This window comes from Drosophila hydei, unplaced genomic scaffold (assembly GCF_003285905.1).
Source record: "Drosophila hydei strain 15085-1641.00,03,60 unplaced genomic scaffold, DhydRS2 tig00000149-arrow-pilon, whole genome shotgun sequence".
NCBI lineage: Eukaryota > Metazoa > Arthropoda > Insecta > Diptera > Drosophilidae > Drosophila > Drosophila hydei.
Window position 1 is genome coordinate 1,315,696 of NW_022045678.1, and position 20,327 is coordinate 1,336,022.

A 20,327-nucleotide genomic window follows, 5' to 3' on the forward strand; every position below is an offset into this window, starting at 1 on the left:
GTTTTATTCAACCCAAAATAATGTTTGAAATGCATAAAAAATTAGAATTTGTAATTTATTGTAATATTGCCAAATATTGCCATTCCAGTCTATGCCTATGTACATTAATCATATATCGAGTGTTACAGCTGCATATCGACAGATAACAGTATAAGCAACATTGCTCTGTTGTTGTAACATTGCTCACAGCTCTTTTTTTTAGCAACATCACTCACAGTTTTAGCCGCATTGCCTACAGTTTTTACACACAGAGCAAGCGCCCTCGTTTATGTTTTATTTTTTCGTGTTATAATTAATAAAAATAAACAATTAGTATAGTGTTAACGTGTTGCCATACAAATCAATATAGCGCCGCAGCTAACAAACAAAATGGGGTAAGTGCATAAAGTATTCTAATACAATTTTAAATGCTGTAAATTGTGTGAAAAATCGACGCCGACGTTTTCCTTGCTGATGCCATTGTTGTTGTTGCTGTTATCGTTATTGTTGTTGTTGCTGCTGCTGCTCATCTTGGCTGAGGTGTAAATATATGCCATATATACAATGTGAATTTATGATATACGTAGGTGTAGGCTGGCAAACGCCGCCCGTCGATACCAATTATGCGCGTGTGAGTGTCTCTGTTCGTGTGTGTGCATGTGTGTGTGTGTGTCGGTGTAGGTGTGCGTACGCGCATTTGTGTATGTGTGTGTGTGCAGTAAACTTGAGCAAAATCAAAACGAGGCTACAAAACACTTAAGCGCATAATGCAATTTAGACGCCAAGGCAAGGGCCCCCCTCCCCCGTAACCCCTACCACCACAACCTCCACCGCAACCATTAACCACCAATAAGAACAACAATGCCAATGACATGGTGCCGACAATATCAATAAGAACTACAACAACAAAAAGAACCAGCACCTATGTTATGTTCTCTGTAGCGTTTGAACCGAGAAAAAGATTCATTGTTGCCATGACAGCCGTTTCTGATATATACTAAAATTATAAATATTTACGCCGCCGTTCTATCTAAATTTTCAATTCGTATCTAGAGCTTTAGCATTATGTTGTCTGAAATGTTTAGAATTTGATTGAGCACTCCAAAAAAATTACAGTGAACTGTGCTTATGAACGAACAGGCGGAAATAAATGGTTTAGCATTTGATTGCATATAGGAAAATTACAGTGAACGAACTGTGTGTGTGTGCTAAAAAGAGTTGTTTAATAATTTCTTTGAGCCGTACTGTGAACTATGCCTATATTGAACAGGCGGAAATAAAGACTTCATTGTTTTTAAAAATTACAGTAAACTGAGCGTGTATAGAACAGGCTGAAAAGCATTTTAATTATACAGTAAACTATGGATATACTGAACATTCAGTTAGTGAAAAATAGAATACAATTAATACATTTTTAAGTATATTATAATTCCTTCAATGTTATAAATTCAATTTACCATTTTGCTGAATATAATTATATATTTTTTTTTAAATATATACAATATTATTATATATTTACAATAATTCACAATATTTCACAATAATTTAAATTGACTGATTAATTATATTATTAATTAAATTAAAAAACTATTCTTTTATTATTAATAATTATTATTTAAAATCAATTATATTTATAGGATTGTTATTGAATAGTTTTTCATTGTAATTTTAGTTAATGCAAGTTGGGCCACATATTGAGCGTTCACTGTATTGATTGCTAGTTTGTTTGCACTTCCTATATCAATTAGCAGCTAGCACAGCCATATAAAGATCTAAATATACCGTTACCAACTTGGTCACATATTGTATTTATCGTGCAAAACCGACTTCCTCCTTCCACTGCCCCTTAGCAAGCGTTTACAAATTAAATATTAAGCCGACGTGCAAGAATTTTAATGGAATTTTTAATTAATCACCTGTGGGTGCTGCTGCTGCTGCCTTTACTCCTTTTACCTGTCTATTTCGCACAAACAGAGAGCAACCGATTTTCACTTGCCAGGCGCACGTGTTTCATATTGATCCAAAGACGAAACGCACATGGATCACGGCCAGCATGAAGGCGGTCAATGTGAGCTTCTTCTATGACATCTCTCGGAATTTATATCGCATCATTAGCGTGGAGGGCACCAAGGCGGTCATCAATTCAACAATAACGCCCAGCATGACATTCACACAGACATCCCAAAAGTTTGGACAATGGAGCGATGTGCGCGCCAATACGGTGTACGGACTGGGCTTCTCCTCTGAGGCGGAACTGACAAAGGTTTGTCTGTCTAATAGTAGTATTCCTCCATTAATAATCATATAAACATCATTTTCGTTCGTAGTTTGTGGAAAAATTCCAGGAGGTCAAAGAGGCCACCAAGAATGCCATGAAATCTGCGAATGGATCGAATGCAGTGACGCCCACCACCTCGGCAAATACATCTCCGATATCGGGACGTGCCGTGGGCGCCATGCAAAATGACAATACCAACATCGATCCTCATACCGTTGAACCGCCGAATTTAAGTAATACCAATACACAGAATGCCAATCCCGATAGTCCCTCCCACAAGCTATTGAACACTAGCGATGGCAAGCAGGATATTGGATCGGCAACGCCTTCGCCACAGCCAACGATGGGCATGGTTGCTGGCACAGCAACCCTGGCTGGCAGCGGTGGTGGCGGTGGCAGTGGCGGAGGCGGTGGTGGTGGTATTACAATCTCTTCTGGTGGCAGCATTGTGGGCATGCATACTGGACCAGGAGCGGGCGCAACGGCCGAGCAGCAGCTCAAATATGAAAACGAACGTCTGAAAATGGCACTGGCGCAGAGGTACGAATGATATATATGAAATGGTCTTCTGCTTCTATTGTAATCATAAATTTAACCTTGATAGCTGCGCCAATGCCAAGAAGTGGGAAATTGAGTTGGCCACGTTGAAGAACAATAACATACGCCTGACCAGCGCCTTACAGGTGTGTATGACGTTTAAAATTGGTCAATTCCTAAAGTTAAAGCCCACTCTCAAATCCCACAGGAATCGACAGCTAATGTCGACGAATGGAAGCGCCAGCTGCATACCTACAAGGAGGAGAACATACGCCTCAAGCGAGAAATGGAACTGATGCGTGTTGGCGGCGGTGGTGGTGGCTCCGCAGCTGGCGGCGCCTCAGAAGATGAACTGCGTCGCGAGGTGGCTGCGTTGAAGGCGCGCACAGAGACGCTGCAGGCGGAATTGCTGCAACACGAAATAGAGCTTAAAACGGCCAATATGAGCTTACGTGAAAAGTGCAATGATCAAACTGTAATTAATACTAAATATACCTATCATATATGTATAGAGACTAATGTAAGAACGTTTTGCAGCTGGCAAAGATGAGTGAACTGAATGTCCTGTTTTCCAAGAGTCTGTCGGAGCTGTATGCGGTGCAAAAGGATATGGAGAATGTTATACATCCTGCCAAGTGCACTTGAGACGCCGAGCTGGGTGCACACAGAAAGGTTGACTACTTTAACTTTGTTTGACAACTATTATGAGATTACAATGGAATTGATTTCTATTTAGGTTTCAGCGCAGGAACAGACTACAATGGCAACCACTATAACATCAACAACGACAACATCGACAACAACTAGCAAACGCTATTTAAGCAATTTTCTAACGGCCGACGCCGAGAGCACGCTGTCCAATGTCACCTCCATACATACACAGCTGCAATCGTCGTCGCACTACGAAACTCAAAACACGGCACAGCTGCAAGCGTTAGATAAACACTCGTCGCTACTGCAGGAGCTGCATCAGCGGCAGCTGCAGGCCGCTGCAATGTCGCGACCAAACTCCGCTGTCACTGATGCAGCCGCCTCCAGTGGGGCTGCCGGAGGCACCAAAACTGCCACCATACTCGTTTCTAAATCAAAAACCAAAACTGGGCTGCCCCTGTTGCTGAAGAATTCCATTAACAATTAGGGAAAAAGAGAAAAAAAAAACAAAAAACCAATAAGCAGACGCGACTCATTGCATTTTTGTAATCTTTGTATTTGGTAGTTTTGTATACAAAAGCAAAGCGAGACAAGAACCAAACTCTCAACTCAAAACACTCACACACTCATTGTAGGTTTATATGTATATGTATTTAATGTATCTTTCGGTATCCCACTTCCCAAAGTCAACAAATTGCCCAGTATTCCGATTCTTTTCAAAATTTTGTCTGTGTCGTGGTAATTTTTGTAGCATTTAAGTGGAAAGCAAGTTTTTAAAATTCTCGAACGCATTCAAGTGCAATATAAAGGAACCCTAACAATTAATTGATATTATGTGCTCTATATAGTTTTATTTCTTTCTGCTAATTGTTAATTAATTTTTAATGAGAGCTTGACAATGAATCCAAAGTCCCGGAATCGAAAACCTCTGACGAACTATATACAAATTAATTTATAAAAAAGAAAAACCGAAACAATTACGAAAATGTGCTCGAAAATTTTCTAGTATTTTTAACATGTAAACTTTGGTATTTAAAAAACTCGTGAAATTTTTTATGTATTTATTTATATTTTGTACGTCCTATAGACGGAGTCTTATTTATGAAATTCAAATGCAATCTTCATTTGTTATTATTTTTTGCCTTTACATTTGCAAAGTTTAATTAGCAAATTAATATACAAACTTATTTATTGCAATTAAACTTTAACTAACAATGACTTAGACGACGAAGCATACTAAATCACATAAAGAATAATTATTTTATAAATAAACAAATAAGAAAATACGAAACTAGCAAAGTAAAATTAAACGAATACCAAGTCAAGAATGTACGTGCATCAGTGGAAAACTAGTTTAATATATTAACAAATTATATAAATATATATATATATATATGTATGTATTTACATATATGTATTGAATGAACAACAAACGCAACTTGAAAACCGCAAGCAAATATCAATATGCAATTTCCCCACTACACACGTAGACAAACACACACACACACGCACCCACGCTCTCTCCGTTGCGAAACGGAAAATGGGAAAAAACGCTTACAACGGTTATTTTGATGCCATATTGTTATGCAATTTGACCGGTTCGTTTTTTGCATAAATAAAATTATCCAGTTAAAGCAAAAAGTAAATAAAATCAAATAATAAACGAAGCAAATGTTGAACATACAAAACTTAGCAGTTAAAAGCAAACAAACATATGAAATAAATAAAAATAAAATTCAATATGATTAAAAACTAAAAACGTTGTTGTTTCTCTGGGTTTGTCAACATCAATTATGAAAGGAATTACCTTTTTAAAAAGTAGATTAGGAGTTTCAGCAATAATTGGAATACAAGTATTTAATATTTTCATAATATTTAGTTAGGTTCGAATTTAATGTCTTTAACAAGCTTAAATAAATTGAAACACATTGATAATTTCTTTAAATGGATTTATAATTAAAATTATGTTTCGCTAAAGAATTCTTTTACGTGAAATAACGTATAACATAATCTACAATATTTAATTGTAATATTTTACGGATTTGTGATTTAAACAAATAACGATCTAAACAGTTCCGCCTTGGAGTCATCCGTCCAGTCGCTTGCCTCATTAGGAGCCATGAAATTGATCAACTTATTATGCACCACATAGCTGAGGGAGAGATGAAGTTAAAAAAATATAAATTTCGTAAATAATATTTTATGCAGTGCCTACCGCAACTTTCTGCCTTTGCTGGCTCTGGTGTCCACTTTCTTTTTCATTTTCTGGCGCAGTTTCTGCAGCTCCACAAACTGCTTGGTTATATCGCCCATGTTGGATGTGGTGCTGGCCTTGTATTCAATCAGTTCCCGCAGCTGCTGATGATAGAAATCGCTATCATCGTAAATGTGCGGTTGCCTTTGACTATTGTTGGTTAGCTCGGAATCTTCGTCTGCGTGCTGCGCCTTCTGCTGCGGCTGACTGCTCTTGAGTGTTTGGGATTTCTCTATGAGTGCGCCACGATTGGCCAGCGCACTGTCAATCTTCTTGATGACATCGTAGTCTTCCTGCATGGATTTTCTCTTAGCACCCGCTCCAGGTGTTAACAACTTGGTTCGATCATCCCACTTGAGCAGAACCTCATTGCGATAGCTGTGCATATTCTCAAAATTACTTTGCAGCGCACTCGCAAAGCATTTGCTGGCTGGTTCCGACTCGGATCTCGACTCTGCTGGTTGTTTGCGTTTTACGGCCTGTCGCAGCTCACTGTGCTGCTGTGTGAGCGCCGACTGCAGTGCGAGCAGTTGATGCAATAGTTTGGTACTTCGTTCTTCGGCTTCTTTTAACACCGTTTTCAGTTCCTCGTTATTATCGCTGAGCGTTCGCAGCGTCTCTGGCGGCGGCAATTGATTCGCCTTGCTCGTGAATTTTTGCGTGTTGATGCGCAGCTCCAAGAGTCGCTCCCAAATCTGCAGTTGATTTTGCACGCAGAGTCCTTTTTGTACTTCGGCTTGCTGATTTGTCTTGGACATGATTTTGTTCACATTGATTGCATCATCTTCTGAATTATTCTCGTCGTCATCGTCATCATCATCATCATCATCATCATCATCATTATCACCATCATCATCATCTTCATCATCGTCGTTATCATTATCATCACCAACATCACTGTCATCCTCCTCCTCGTCGCTATCATCATCACCATCTATTTGATGTCCGCCGTTCTCATAATCCATGCTGCTATCATCATCTTCTTCACCCTGCGATCCATTCGCAACAATTTTCGAAGCTCTTAACTTGTTGAAAGCCTTCAAGTTCTTTGCTTCTTCCTCGTCTGTGTCACTTTCTTCATATGGTAGCTCCTCCTCATCCTCATCGTCACTCTCCTCCTCGTCATCGTCTTCCTGCTCAAGTTCTTTGCGACTGCTTATTTTACCCTTGTATCGTTCGCTCTGCTCAGACAATAATTTCACATTGCGTTTACGAAAATCTGTGCTACGTGAATCGGGCAAATCGTATTCATCCTCGAAATCTACAACGCGCGCTTTTGTGGCCACATCAATATCGGATTCTTCATCACTTTCACTGTCGTTGGGATGGGCGAGCAGTTTGCTGACCTTCTCGGCCACAGTCTGTGGTTGCTTTTTTGATTTTCGCAACATTTTTACAAGTAATTCATTTACTTATTGCAATAATAACAACAAAACCTGTAAGCAACCGCAACACGTGAAACTGGAATTCAGTACAGAACTGATTCCGATTGTGTTAGGCCGTATGCAATTGAACTAGCTCGTGCTGTGCCCATCGATATCTGAAATACGTTGTACTATCGATATTTTTGAGCAACAGGTTACACTGTGCTGCCAAAAAACAATACATTATAATAAGAATTGTTGATTTTCTATATATATTTTTTTGTTTATATGCTTGCAAGACAAAAATATGTTTTATATCGATAATTTAATTCTCTTATTACCGCTTATACAGTTCTAAATATTTAATATTCCGTGTATATTATTTTATAAAGTATTTTAGCTCTCCGATACTTTTTATAATTTGACAGCTTTCAAAGTGTACTTTAATATTCATGAGAAAATATTTTAAGGTGGCTGACGAAAGGACTTAATTGTATTAAAAGAAGTGCTAAAGTTTGTAAACAATTTTCTTTATAACAAACTGTAGTACTCTTTCAGGCGGCGCAATTTTAATAAATGATTAATTGTAATATAATATTTTACAAGTATTTTTATTATAAGTTTGAGAGCAAGCATACTACATAATGGACACTTAAATTATCGCTGTAATATCAGACATTAGTTTTGATATACCGATAGATTCAATTCTAAATTGCAAACTCTTTAACTCACAACTCCACTGCGACACGCTGCCTCATTAAAATGAACAAAATGATTGCCTTATCAGCACAGGTGCATCTTGATAACTATTCGCGCACACACGCACACTAACACACTCGCATGCACACATATCTATGTATGTGTGTGTGGAGAAAGCCAACAGCTGCACACACTCGCGTAAATTATTCATAGCATACAATGGGGGGCTGTGAAATGTCATATGGACTATGGACATGAACTTGAAATCCTTTTTGTTGGGACCAATTTGTGCTCATTATATAAATGAAATGTTTGGCAAATTGCGACTTGGCATTTATGGGCAGCAGAGAAAAAGCAGAAACAAATAGAGAAAATATGGGCAAAATGGTTAACCTTGAAAAGTGCAGAAATGCGGTGCAAAACAGACGCCAATGGGCGGCCAAAGTTAACGCAAGTGTTGCCGGAAAAGGATAATTTACGCAGTATTTCAATTTATTTAACTACAAATCAAATGTATAAATATATATTTTTTATATATTCGCATTAAGTTGGTGAAAAAGTCAAGACGTGCCGCCATCAGACGCAGATAAGCTTTTGCTTCTTCTCTTCACACAGAAACACATATATATATTTAAAAATATATATATTATTTTTGAGACACGCTCACGGCTGGCGTTTTACGGTTTTTATTATGTTGATAAGCGCGTCGTAGCGTTTTGGCAATTCGACTGTATAGACAGACCAGCTTTGAACTTTGAGTTACACACAGACGCAGATAGAGACGGAGACAGTGACAGACAGCGGCATACGCATTGGATTTATGCGGGCGGGACGACACACCGAACACATGTCCGACATTTTTGGGGTCGTCTGCTGTTATCAATGCCCGGCCCGGCCGGCATTGCCAACTACATGTGTGTGTAAGAGCGCCAGCTGTGTAGCACATTTGCCTTTTTTACTTTATTTTCAAATTAGATTATCAGTTGTTGTTGAGATTTCGATTTCACGGCAGCAGCAGCAGCAGCAGCAGTAGCCAGCGCAGCATCAGCTGCCACAGCAGCCGCCCTCTTGATTCAGTCAGTTCCTGTACGCCGCACGGTGCAAATATATGTTCGAGTACCGCGAATTAGATGAAATATCGATAACATAACTCACGCTGCTCTCTCTCTCTCTCTCTTTCACGCTCACTCACTGTGTGCGTGTAGTCAGTGTTGTAAACTGATCGATTGCATTGTGTTGGCTGTTCTGCTGGTGTTAGTGCGTGAGGTGTGCAAATTATCAGATCTTGCATACACACACACACATACACACGCTACTGTGTCTATGGCAAGCACAATAATAACATTCACACACATACATAAACACCATATTATTCTTGGACACGGTGCGCGCGCGTGTTTAGAAAACGCAAATAAAGAAAAAACGGTATTAAAAAGAAACGAAAACAGGAAAATAAAAGGAAGCAATTAGAGCACAGACGTAATCATTGATTACGCTTAAAATAGGTGAATTGCTGGCTTGATTAAGCCATTAGGAAACTTTAGGGGAATGCAATAGTATTGTATAACAGTTAACAGTTGTATAACAGAAATAATATAATGCGTTTATAATTAGCTGAGCTATCCGGTTCACGATTGTTTTTAATTGCCTGAACGGCGAGCCCCCTAGAATTTCCGTCTGCCTATTCTATTATTTATCTCTGACTTTAACATCAACACAAACTAAGCAAGCAAAAGTTCAAAAGGCCAACAAACACTGCGCGATTAAAACAAATAAATAAACAATTCATTTATTGTGCTACAAGTTTCGATGCTCAAGGATTAATGCACTGAGAGGCATTTCGATTGTTGTTGTCTATTCGTAATCTTTAATGTTGTTGCTGTTGTTGTTGTTATTGTTGTTGTCTCTTTTCAATTGAGTGAGTCTGAGTGTCTGCTCTATTGAGCGCAATTGATTAACTGATTATCTAGCCAGCGGCATGTGAGAACAAGATTATTAATAATAAACAAGAGTCGAAGCGCAGCATAAGTGGAATTTTTATATACATCAAAAATATTTGATTGTCAAAATTAGTTCAAGGTCAGCATATAAAATGCAGCTTAAAAACAATCATTAAAAAAGCTACTTAAATATATATATATATATATATATATATATATATATATATATATATATATATATATATATATATATATATATATACATATATATAAACGTAGCAAGACAATATGAATTCATGAAATTCCGACCCAGCAGGACAAATGAGTGAAACTAATTAATCAAATTGAGTTAACAAAGCATCAATGTATATGCGTACCGGGGCTATCCTTTGGCTCGTTAGACTATAGGGCGCAATAAGACAAGTGGGCTCTGGAGTCAGTTTCTGTTTGTGTGATTATCAAGCAAGGCTGGCAGTCGAGCGTATTGCACAGAGCTTAATTTGCTGGAACGCAAAATAATAATAAACAAATATACATATATATTGGATTATATATATATTTAATATATATATGATACGTGTTTACCTATTAAATAATCGTCATCAACCAAGTGAACGAATTTTACTTAGCCAAGCTGAGTGACTGGAATTTAAATAAATAACAATTAGTTATTAAAATTGCAATAAATTTATATATTCATTCGAGTAAAATAATAAAGTAAATTTCAATTTTTTTGGAATTTTTAAATTTATTTGTAAAAAATACCAAATACCAACATATTAAACTTTTTATTTTCTAAAAGAAATTCCTTGAAGACATTCACACATTAAAATTGTTATTAATTATTTCCTTTTTCGAATTCACTTTTCTTTGATTAAATAAAAACAAATTTTAAAAAATGTCTGCACTTTAGCTAATTAAAATAAAATTTAGTAAGCGTATAAAAAAAGGAAAAATTCTAGTAATCTTCTATATTTAACAACTAATCAACAGAAATAGAGTGAAATATCTTGAAACTGTTTATTTTGTTTAAATTTCACGTGCGCCATAAGTTTTTAAACAAAAGAGAACTCTTGCGGAGAGCGGTGTGTGTTGATGGCCACTAAGATGGCCGGGTCTGGCGAAGTGAATGAGGTTGTTTATGATCATCGTATATTGCGTGATTGGTCCAATGTGAATAATACAAACGGCACAATGCATCTGTCCAAGGATATGATATTTAACGACGGCCATCGTCTGTCCATCACAGTCTACAGGTGAGTGCGAGAAATGGGAATGGTAATGGTAATGGGACTTTCTATACTCAGCTTAACATGTGAGATCACCCACACATTTCCCCAAGCCAGCATTGTTGTACTTTGACACACACACGCACACACTGACACACACAGTCACGCTGATAAGCAACGATTGTCTATGCACTTTTCTAAAACTTATCAGCCGCTGTGTAGGTGTGTGGATGTGGTTATAAATAAGTATAAATCATGTCGTGTTCATGTCTATCTGTCTCTGATTTTAATAATTTTTCACTTGGAATTTGAACGCTTTGGTTCAGCGTAGAGTTCACTTTAATAGAGTGATTCGAAGTGTTACACAGATCTTTGCAGCTGATTGACGTTCACAAAACTGACTAAGAAGCCCGTAGAAAGTAGTTTTTTTTTTGAAAGAAACTCAAAAATATTATACAAATTTAATTTTATTAAATAAAATGTTTCTCGTTGTACAACTATGTGTTTATTGTTGCGGGTTATAAATTATTTAGTTTGTGATTAAATCGAATTTCTGTTAAGTCTCAATAGGCGTATACGTAATATTGATAGGAGAATAGTGAATATCAAACGGTATTTTCTTTATGAAAATAGTTAATAGCTTTAATATAAATGAAATTATAAAAATATATATTATTTAATAGAATCATTAAGGCTTGCCTATTTTGCCCTTTATACAGTCTAGACAGTTGATTGATTAAGGAACAGCAACAAAAAGAACAGCAAAGTAAATCTTATAAAAAATTGAATTATAGCTATAATTAAAAGTTGTTTAAAATATTATTTAAATAAAGTCTTAATGACTACCTTTATATATATATCTATTTATTTCCTGCCTGTAATAAATATTATTTTTTAATTGTAGTTAAATACTTTGCTTAATTAACAATATTTTCTTAAGCTTCTTTTGTCTGCAAATCATATTTAAATACAACAATAAATGCATTTGACATTTCAATTTTAGAGAATTGTTAACTTTTATGTCTACATTAAGCTAAGACCAACTTCAGTGTTTTTAGCTATGCGCTAAAAGGTCTTTGAACGCGAGTCATAAAATTATATTTGCTAAGCGAACGTTTCGTCGTTTATCGTTTATGGAAAAATCGTTATGTTTGGTAAAATCAGTGAAAAGGCGCTTTGAAATTGTTGTTCGATTAGCAGATACCCTAACTATGTGGTACACCACAAACTTGTAAAAATTTTTTTAACTAGCAGATGCTTGGGATATCGCATATTTTTGCTGTTTTCAAAGGAACATAACATAATTTATACATTTTTATATGTATTTATATTTTAGTATTTACATATTTGCTATCTTTACAATCCATTTTATTACAGTGCTGTATATTTTGATATATTTTTATTGAAATCATTTTTGCTAAGCAGACGTCATTTATCGCGATTTACGGAAATATATGTTATGCTTGTTAAAATGAATAATTATACATTACAATTTTGTATATGACTAGCAGATACTCTACAAATTTCATAAACTTTCAGATTCACTATATACTTAAAATAACTAAAATCTAATAATTATATATATATATAATATATCTTTTCTTTTTAAAAATATTTTTGAAAAATTGTTTTTAAAGTTTTTAAATATATATTATTTTAATTTTATTTAAATATGATTTTGTGTTTATTTGTTTTAAATATTCTTTTATTTTTTTTTTTAATATTATTTTTTAATATTTGTGTTTAATATTTTCCTTTACAAATAGTTTTATGTTTGATATTTGGTTTTAATTATTTTTTTTTTAATTTTGTTTACTGACTTTTATTGTTTCTAATATTTTGAAGTATTTAAAGAAAACTTACATACAATAGTTTATTACTATGTTTACAAATAGTTATGATATATATTCCTTATATAATAACTTAACTAAGTTATTATATAATTACGACCTTTAAAAAATATCTGTCAATAATTGTAGTCATAATAAAAAATGTGCATGATAAAAATAATTTTTTTTAAATAATTTAAGCTTTTCATACCAAAACAAAAGCAACTTATTCAAGATGTTTATTAAAATTGCTTTTAACTATTTTCCGTTTTGGCTTATAAACCTTCCTTATCCCATGACTTTATCATATTCTTTGATTGCAAACACCCTGATGTACATAGCCTACGATTTGCATCTACGATAAATACACGTACAGTCTATAAATATTGTGATAAGCTGCACACTCCCTTCTTAAACCGTTTGAATTGCAGTTGAATTCGCTGCTCCGTTCAGTTCGTATGACCCACTTATCAAAGCCGAAGTGCACCCACGCAGCGCCATGCCCCGCCCCCGCTTCCGCCCCGCACTTGAATGTCTTATCCCCAAGCGATATCGACGCTCAGTCGTTCAGTTATTCACTCGTGCAGTTAGCCGATTAATCGCCACGACCTTTTCCCATTCACAGCATACTCTTTGTGATCTCAACAATTGGGAACAGCACAGTGCTCTATCTGCTGACCAAGCGTCGACTGCGTGGTCCCTTGCGTATCGACATCATGCTAATGCACTTGGCCATTGCCGATCTAATGGTGACGTTTCTGCTGATGCCGCTCGAGATTGCGTGGGCCTGGACGGTGCAGTGGCGTTCCACGGATCTGATGTGCCGTCTCATGAGCTTCTTTCGTGTGTTCGGACTCTACCTGTCGAGCTTTGTCATGGTCTGCATATCGCTAGACAGGTGAGTTGACTGCAAATTCGACTGTGTCGCTAATGGACCAAATTGATCGCCAGATAAGGCGACACACACAAAGTGTCAATCGCTTGCCTAACATTTCGATTAAGTTTCTCTCTCTCACTGTCTCTCTCTCTCTTTTTAGATACTATGCCATCCTGAAGCCACTGCAACGATCCTACAATCGTGGCCGCATCATGCTGGCCTGCGCTTGGCTGGGCTCCGTCATATGCAGCATTCCGCAGGTGGGCTGACACACGGTAGTTAACCAATTCCAATTAATGTCAGTCATGCCATTGCAGGCCTTTCTCTTCCATCTCGAGGAGCATCCGATCGTTAAAGGCTACTTTCAGTGCGTCACCTTTCATTCGTTTGTTAGCGAATTCGACAACTGGCTATATCAGATCGCCACAATGTGTGCCATGTACGCATTTCCGTTGATCGCATTCATTTACTGCTACGGTGCCATCTATTTGGAGATCTATCGCAAGAACCAGCGTGTGCTTAAGGATGTCATCGCGGAGCGCTTTCGTCGCTCCAACGACGACGTCTTGAGTCGCGCCAAGAAGCGCACTCTCAAGATGACCATTTCGATCGTGATTGTGTTTATCATTTGCTGGACTCCGTACTACTTCATATGCATGTGGTATTCGTTGGATAAAACGTCAGTGGACAAAGTCAATTCCCTGGTGCGCAAAGCTCTCTTCATATTCGCATCAACGAACTCGTGCATGAACCCCTTGGTCTATGGCTTGTACAACATACGTGGACGCATGAACAACAACAACAATGTGGTAAGAGATGGTCTCCCTCTCTCCCTCTCTCTCTCTCCCTCTCTCTCTCTCTGTCTCAAGCTAAATCTTTGGTCTCAACTTTCAGTCAGTCAACAATCGTCATACTTCGCTCTCGAATCGCCTGGACTCCTCCAATCAGTTACTGCAGAAGCCCATCAACCCGCTGCCCAATGGCAATGGCAACGTGGTGGCTGCGGCAGTGGCTGCCACCACAAAGCTGGCGCATGCGGTGCGCTTGAAGACAAATGGTGCTGCCGGTGACGTGCAGTCTCCAAATGCTGCAGCTCCTCCAGCCACGCAACTGGATATAAATGACGACGATGTCAGTGTCTGTGTTGTCACCGTCAAGTGCCCGGAACACACGCCCAAGCAGCAAAAGCAGCCAAAGACGCCCATCATCTGCCTCAAGTAATGTTTTGCCTCTGTTGCTGCCGTTTACCTTTTTATGACATCCCCCATCATCAACTTCACTTTTCATTTAGGTTTTCGCACAGTTGTCGGCATAAATTGTCAGGTTTTATGTTGCGGTCTAAATTTGCAAGACCAGCTCGATTGCGTGGTTCGTGGTTTGCTTAATTCAGCCACAATAGGAAAGTGAATTTGTGGCTAGCCGCGGTGGCTCGCTGGCATGGGGTTAATGGGTTATATGGGCAGTCCACTCAGGAATTTGTGTTGCACTGAAAGCTCAAGTGGTAGCACAGTGGGCATCCTTTTCTCAAGTAAACAACTAGAAATCAGAAGAACAGGAAATTCTAGTTATATCTCTAATCCTAGCCAATAATACAATTCACTGAATAACATAAATATTGAGATACATTAAGTTCGACAGCTAGTCACCTGTTGAGCTGAATTGGCATTTTAATAAAAATATTTTAGCTCTTTATAATTAGTTTTTGTAGTTAGCCATTTGCAGATTAAGTTAGTAAATCTGATGAGTACAAGGGCTTCCTTAGTGCATCAACAAAAAGAGTTTCATATACAAGTATGTTAACTGATTTGTCTTATGTTATGTAGATATGTAGGTAAAGCTTTATATTATTATATATGTATAACTATACCTAGGTATAGCTGCTTTATCCATATACCTAGGTATATATGTATACCTTTATCTACAAATGCATAGCTTTAGCTACACACCTCTTAAAATAGGACAATGTCAATATATGTATATATAGTTATATTGCTATAGCTAGTGATATTGTGATCCGATTTGATAGATATTTATATATGTGCATAGATAGACAGAGCTATGCAAGGTTTTAGTACGATGGCATCGAAACAGAGCAAGTCAAAGGGTTAGGTAAGATTATGTAGACTAGTCTGTTAATAAGCTTTAACATATGTGCGTGGGTTCAAGTCTGTTAATAAAGTTTAGCATATGTAATGGGGTTACAGCTTATTAACAGTCTAGTATATATAATCTAACTGTACAGGGGTAACGCACTTCTTGTAACTGAATTACAATAATATATAGAGGTACTACAAATACACTTATACAACAATAATTAATCAGAACTAGATGAAGAATTTAATTTATTTAGAAGAATTATGAAGAATTCAATTTATTAACTGCAGTCTATTTCTAGATTGAGCTTTAGTTTGCCTTTATTTAAAGTGATCCTTTAGGTTAATCAAAATTTGTAGTCATTTCAAATTACAACTATATATATAGTCAGTTGCAGGAACTTTATTATTAAATTATATAATTATCAAAATGCTATTTTTTATTAAGTGAACTGCATGAGTAGAGATTTCATCAAGTATATATAGATAATGAATATTTAAAGAATTCTCTGACAGTGTTCTTATTTTTATCTTGTTAAGCTGTATAACTTTTTGGTTAACTTGGATCATAAGTGTTATAATTTTTTTTTTTTTTTTAATTGCTGGTTTTATTTGCAATCTGTCTTATACTAGACAATAAAAAAAAATAATTAATAATTAATATGACGAGCTTACCGCAGTTTCATACCGCGTTATTGTTAGGATTTTAGATTTAAATAAAAATCAATTGAATGGAATAAGAGCTATATCTTTAGCAATATTAAGAGGAACTTTATGTTCACTGCTTATCTGTTTATTTGCACCTCTGTCCATTTGCTGACCTTGAGTGGCAACATTAACCCCACCCGAATGTTAGCTTATGCTAATGTCCACCTGGCACTTCAGATCCACTTAAAAACCCATACATCACATTGTGTCAACTCATCAGCCATATCAACAGCATCAACAAAAATTCGAAATTAAAAAAAAAAACAATTGTGTGTGTGTGTGTGTACTTACAGCTGTGGCGACTCCATTGAGGTGGCCAGTGCGGAGAAGAAGTCATAGATTACAGGGTATCTGGCGCACAGATTCAATGACAACAGATGAGTTAATTAAGAGTTGCTACCGTTTAACGTTTGATGCGGCTCCGAACAAAAGGCTTCTTAATTTGCTTCTTCTTTTTTGCATTTAACTTACAGATTAAAATGTTAAGCACGATTAAAACTAATATGCAAGATTCTGGTCGGGGCCGTTAAATGTTTAAAAGCTATCATAAAATACGCTTAAGACGTAATAGCGCGTAATATTAGATACTCTAGTTAGTTGGCTTATTGCTTAATTTAAATTAATTTATTCATAAAAACCACACAACACACAGAATATCATATGTAAAATTATAGAAAAATAGCAAATAACAACAAAAAGAACAACAACAACAACAACCATTCGATGTGTGTAATTAATGATCAGGTCTACAGACTACACCCTAGCCATAACCATAGAGCTCTGGCTTTATTTGCATTGGGTCTTTTATAAAGACGGCGTTAATCATTTGCTTTATAGCCTGCGTTGACGTTAATTATATAGTCAATCGTAATCGTATGTGTGTCTGTGTGCGCTTTTAAATATTTATTAGACATAGATATGCGATGAATAGAAAACTTGTTCCATTTGAGGGCAAACTCGGGAGTTATATTGACTGACCTTTAACTAATTTTGTTTTTATTTACTTAACTGCACAAGTGTGCGAAGTTATAGGGCTTAAAGAAGAGCTAATGTAAATATAATATATAAATATAAGCTAATTGTTTATTTTTTCGAAAGGTACATAGAAAAACTGAAGGGAAATCGACGACTTTCTGTGTGAAAATCGAAGCAAAATTTGTATTAACTGATATTAAATTCTTAGTTCGTTATCATCTTGAATATAAATATTTAATTTGTAGAGCTACAACATTATTAGGCATTTCAACTTGTCCATTAATTTTGATCTATTAGAGTCTTAACAATTCTTTGTAATATATTGCTTTCAAGATAATATTAAAAAAGATGTTTTGTAAAAGTTAAAAAAGTGAACGAAAATGATTGATGCTCAGTGTAAATATAAAGAAGTTAAGGTTGGTTCAACATGAGCTTGGTTTTTACGTTTATGAACTCAATTTTGCCATGTAAAATTGATTTTCTGCTTTCGTGTTCCACAGTTGTTATTATAATTTTTTTTGTGTATATTAGATATTCAGGCTTGGTTAATTTTTGGGTTGTTATTTGGGTTTAATTTTTTTAAAATTGTAGCGCTGATATGTGAGATAAATGTACCTATATAATGTACCTAAGTAATATATATACCTTCTTGGAATCGATTCGAATTGCAGTCTTTCTATCTTATGATTCTCTCTATCTATGATCCCCACTGATTTACCATGTTTCAATTGCCAATTTGCCAATCTTTATCAATCAGGCATCACATAGATAGCACTCCTTATAGTTGACGCATATATTGTTTTATCTTCGGCTTGACTAGCCTAGACCTTCACATTTCTCCCCGCTAATTTGTGAGTTGTAATATTTATAACGCACCTGGGTTTTTAGCTTTGGCTTTGTGTATGGTCTCACGCCCACGCTCCATCCTATGCGACAGTTTTAAGTGCGGCCACTGCGCTAGTTCGAGAGTAACCCAATTAATGGTCAAAAAGGCATAAAAGACAATTTCCTGAGTGAGCGGACAGTGTTAGAAAGTGGCTCACTTTCGTTACACTGCACAGCAAAGTCACGTTCACACACATACTCGAAAGAGCGCCACAAATAAAGTGAGGAATGCGTGTAATCGAAAACTTGAAGATCGAAAAATAAACATGTTAATAATACAATTTTATGATTAATACGAAATGAACTGCAACAACAACAACAAAGGCAACAACCGAGGGGTAGTCAGACATGCAAGCTGCGTTGTAGCGCCGCCAAAGTGCGTGGGTCGTGCCCGCTGTTGCTGATGCTGCGAGCAACAACAACAGCATCATCCGATCTCAACGAGCTGCACACCGCGCCGCTTATTTATAAATCACGCACATAATGAAATTTCAGCAAGTGGTCGTCGTGTCCAAAAAAATGCAGTCAACAAGCAACACGGGCGAAATATGCAGCGACGTTGAGACGAGATGAGATGTGAATCCGCTCTGCCTGGAACTGGGTGTGCTTCATATGATATGATATATATGCATAATGCTTCAGGCCAGGCCAGGGCATGGCTTGACACGGCTGGCGACATAATGATGAACTGGTAGATCTGAAGATCTGCTTTCTTTGCTGGCTACTGACGTGTTACGCATCACTCGTGTTGTCACTTTGATAGAGGTCGGTGCGCAGGGGCTGGGGGGCAGGCGTTAACACTTGTACTGCATAAGTAGCCATTAATAGGTGCCACATGGACATAACACTATTTTGGGTCTGGGGTGATTTGGTTTTATACGAGCGTTGGTTGGTTGTTGTCTTTAATGATTGCACGGTTCGTGCCGGTTTTTATGAGCCCCATTTCTGGGCATTTTTAAAGTGCCCAGCTTTTACGCTTTGCGCTCTGGCCGGGATATGTGGGGAATGCGGCAAGGCTGAATGCATAAAAAAGGGTTCAGAGTATTCACAGAAAATGTGGTTTATGAGCAAGGGCTACATTGTTGTTTGCTTTCGATTTCAAAATAAGAGCACACTTTATTGATATAAGTTTAGGGCCCGATTGGATAGTAAATGTAGGATAATTTGTTGCTATAAATGACAAATTAGGCAGATCAGCAAGCCAAATCAATAAATTATTCATTAAGAAACGCATAAACTTAACCAGCTAGATGTAAATGAGTTATTTCTTCTGTCATGGATCAATTAGCTATCAATCAACTTGTATTTCGTTGAATTTTTTCTAATTCACTTATTCCGGAGCCGCTCAAAACAAGTTATCAATAATCTGGCAGCACTGGTATCTTAGTCATGCTACTTTACACGTGGGTGTCTTAGCTTACTCACGCGTCAAAATATCCTAATTGGATTGAATAATTGATAGAATAATTTTAAGTATAATATAATCGGTCCGTGTCCAATCGGGCACATCAGTAATCATAATCAGTATACTATTCATTAAGGAACTCAAAAAGTAAGTAATGTCCTAGCTGTTCATTAGCTTCTGCATAAATTACACTTTTTGTCTGTGATGGACCAATTAGCTATCGATCAACTCTTGAATCTTCGATTTATTTTTCTTTGCTAATTCACTCTTACCGTGAACCATTTAAAACAAGTTATCAACAATCTGGCAACTCTAGTCTCTTAGTCGCTTACGCAAATTTGCACGTGGGCGTCTTAGCTTACTCACGCGTCAAAAGAAAAATACAAACGAAGACAAAATGCTATCGGCGGCGTCTGCGGCTGCGGCTGCGGCTACGACCGCTCTGTTGAACGCGTTTCTCCCAGCAGCAACAACACCGCTACACAAACGGCAACAAGTTAACAACAACAGCAACATCATCCAGCAGCCAACAACAACAACTACACCAGCTGAGAACAAAACAAACTGCAATCAGGCGACGACGACTGCAACAACTGTTGCTGCTTCGAACATCGCTGTCGCTAT

The 20,327-nt window shown here is 36.9% G+C and overlaps 3 protein-coding genes across 6 annotated transcripts; 2 read left to right on the top strand and 1 right to left on the bottom strand.

Annotated features, from left to right (window-relative positions):
- The first annotated feature begins 139 nt into the window (after nt 1–139).
- LOC111602328 (homer protein homolog 2) lies at nt 140–3,963 on the top strand. Its single transcript, XM_023319330.2, is given in 7 exon segments — nt 140–374; nt 1,954–2,242; nt 2,307–2,797; nt 2,862–2,940; nt 3,003–3,269; nt 3,332–3,466; nt 3,531–3,963. Coding segments are annotated over 7 exon segments (1,668 nt in total). The 5' UTR covers nt 140–369; the 3' UTR covers nt 3,933–3,963.
- Nucleotides 3,964–5,401: 1,438 nt separating this feature from the next.
- On the bottom strand, nt 5,402–7,273 carry LOC111602235 (protein Aatf). The gene is made up of 2 exons (XM_023319219.2): nt 5,661–7,273; nt 5,402–5,597 (listed from the first exon to the last, which is right to left on the bottom strand). The coding sequence occupies exons 1-2, from the start codon at nt 7,088–7,090 to the stop codon at nt 5,495–5,497; spliced, it is 1,533 nt and encodes a 510-aa protein (XP_023174987.2). The 5' UTR covers nt 7,091–7,273; the 3' UTR covers nt 5,402–5,494.
- A 1,577-nt stretch (nt 7,274–8,850) lies between these two features.
- LOC111602244 (gonadotropin-releasing hormone receptor) lies at nt 8,851–17,592 on the top strand. Of its 4 annotated transcripts, none has more exons than XM_023319236.2 (7): nt 8,851–9,267; nt 10,755–10,958; nt 13,386–13,658; nt 13,798–13,897; nt 13,955–14,446; nt 14,532–14,854; nt 16,732–17,592. In XM_023319236.2, exons 2-7 carry the CDS (start codon nt 10,798–10,800, stop codon nt 16,775–16,777), a joined length of 1,395 nt encoding a protein of 464 aa, XP_023175004.1. In that variant the 5' UTR covers nt 8,851–9,267; nt 10,755–10,797; the 3' UTR covers nt 16,778–17,592. The 4 variants fall into 4 exon arrangements, with proteins under 4 accessions (XP_023175004.1, XP_030079066.1, XP_023175002.1 ...); XM_030223206.1 differs by having other exon boundaries at nt 8,851–9,187; XM_023319234.2 differs by having other exon boundaries at nt 10,696–10,958; nt 16,732–17,591.
- The last annotated feature ends 2,735 nt before the right edge of the window (nt 17,593–20,327 follow it).

Bases quoted from the DNA above. Each gene is read 5' to 3' on its own strand.
- LOC111602244 (XM_023319236.2), top strand. From the start codon at position 10,798: ATGGCCACTAAGATGGCCGGGTCTGGCGAAGTGAATGAGGTTGTTTAT. The intron at 10,959-13,385 runs GTGAGTGCGAGA...TCCCATTCACAG, and splicing joins CTGTCCATCACAGTCTACAG to CATACTCTTTGTGATCTCAA. The intron at 14,447-14,531 runs GTAAGAGATGGT...CTCAACTTTCAG, and splicing joins TGAACAACAACAACAATGTG to TCAGTCAACAATCGTCATAC.
- LOC111602235 (XM_023319219.2), bottom strand. From the start codon at position 7,090: ATGTTGCGAAAATCAAAAAAGCAACCACAGACTGTGGCCGAGAAGGTC. The intron at 5,598-5,660 runs GTAGGCACTGCA...TCTCTCCCTCAG, and splicing joins AGCAAAGGCAGAAAGTTGCG to CTATGTGGTGCATAATAAGT.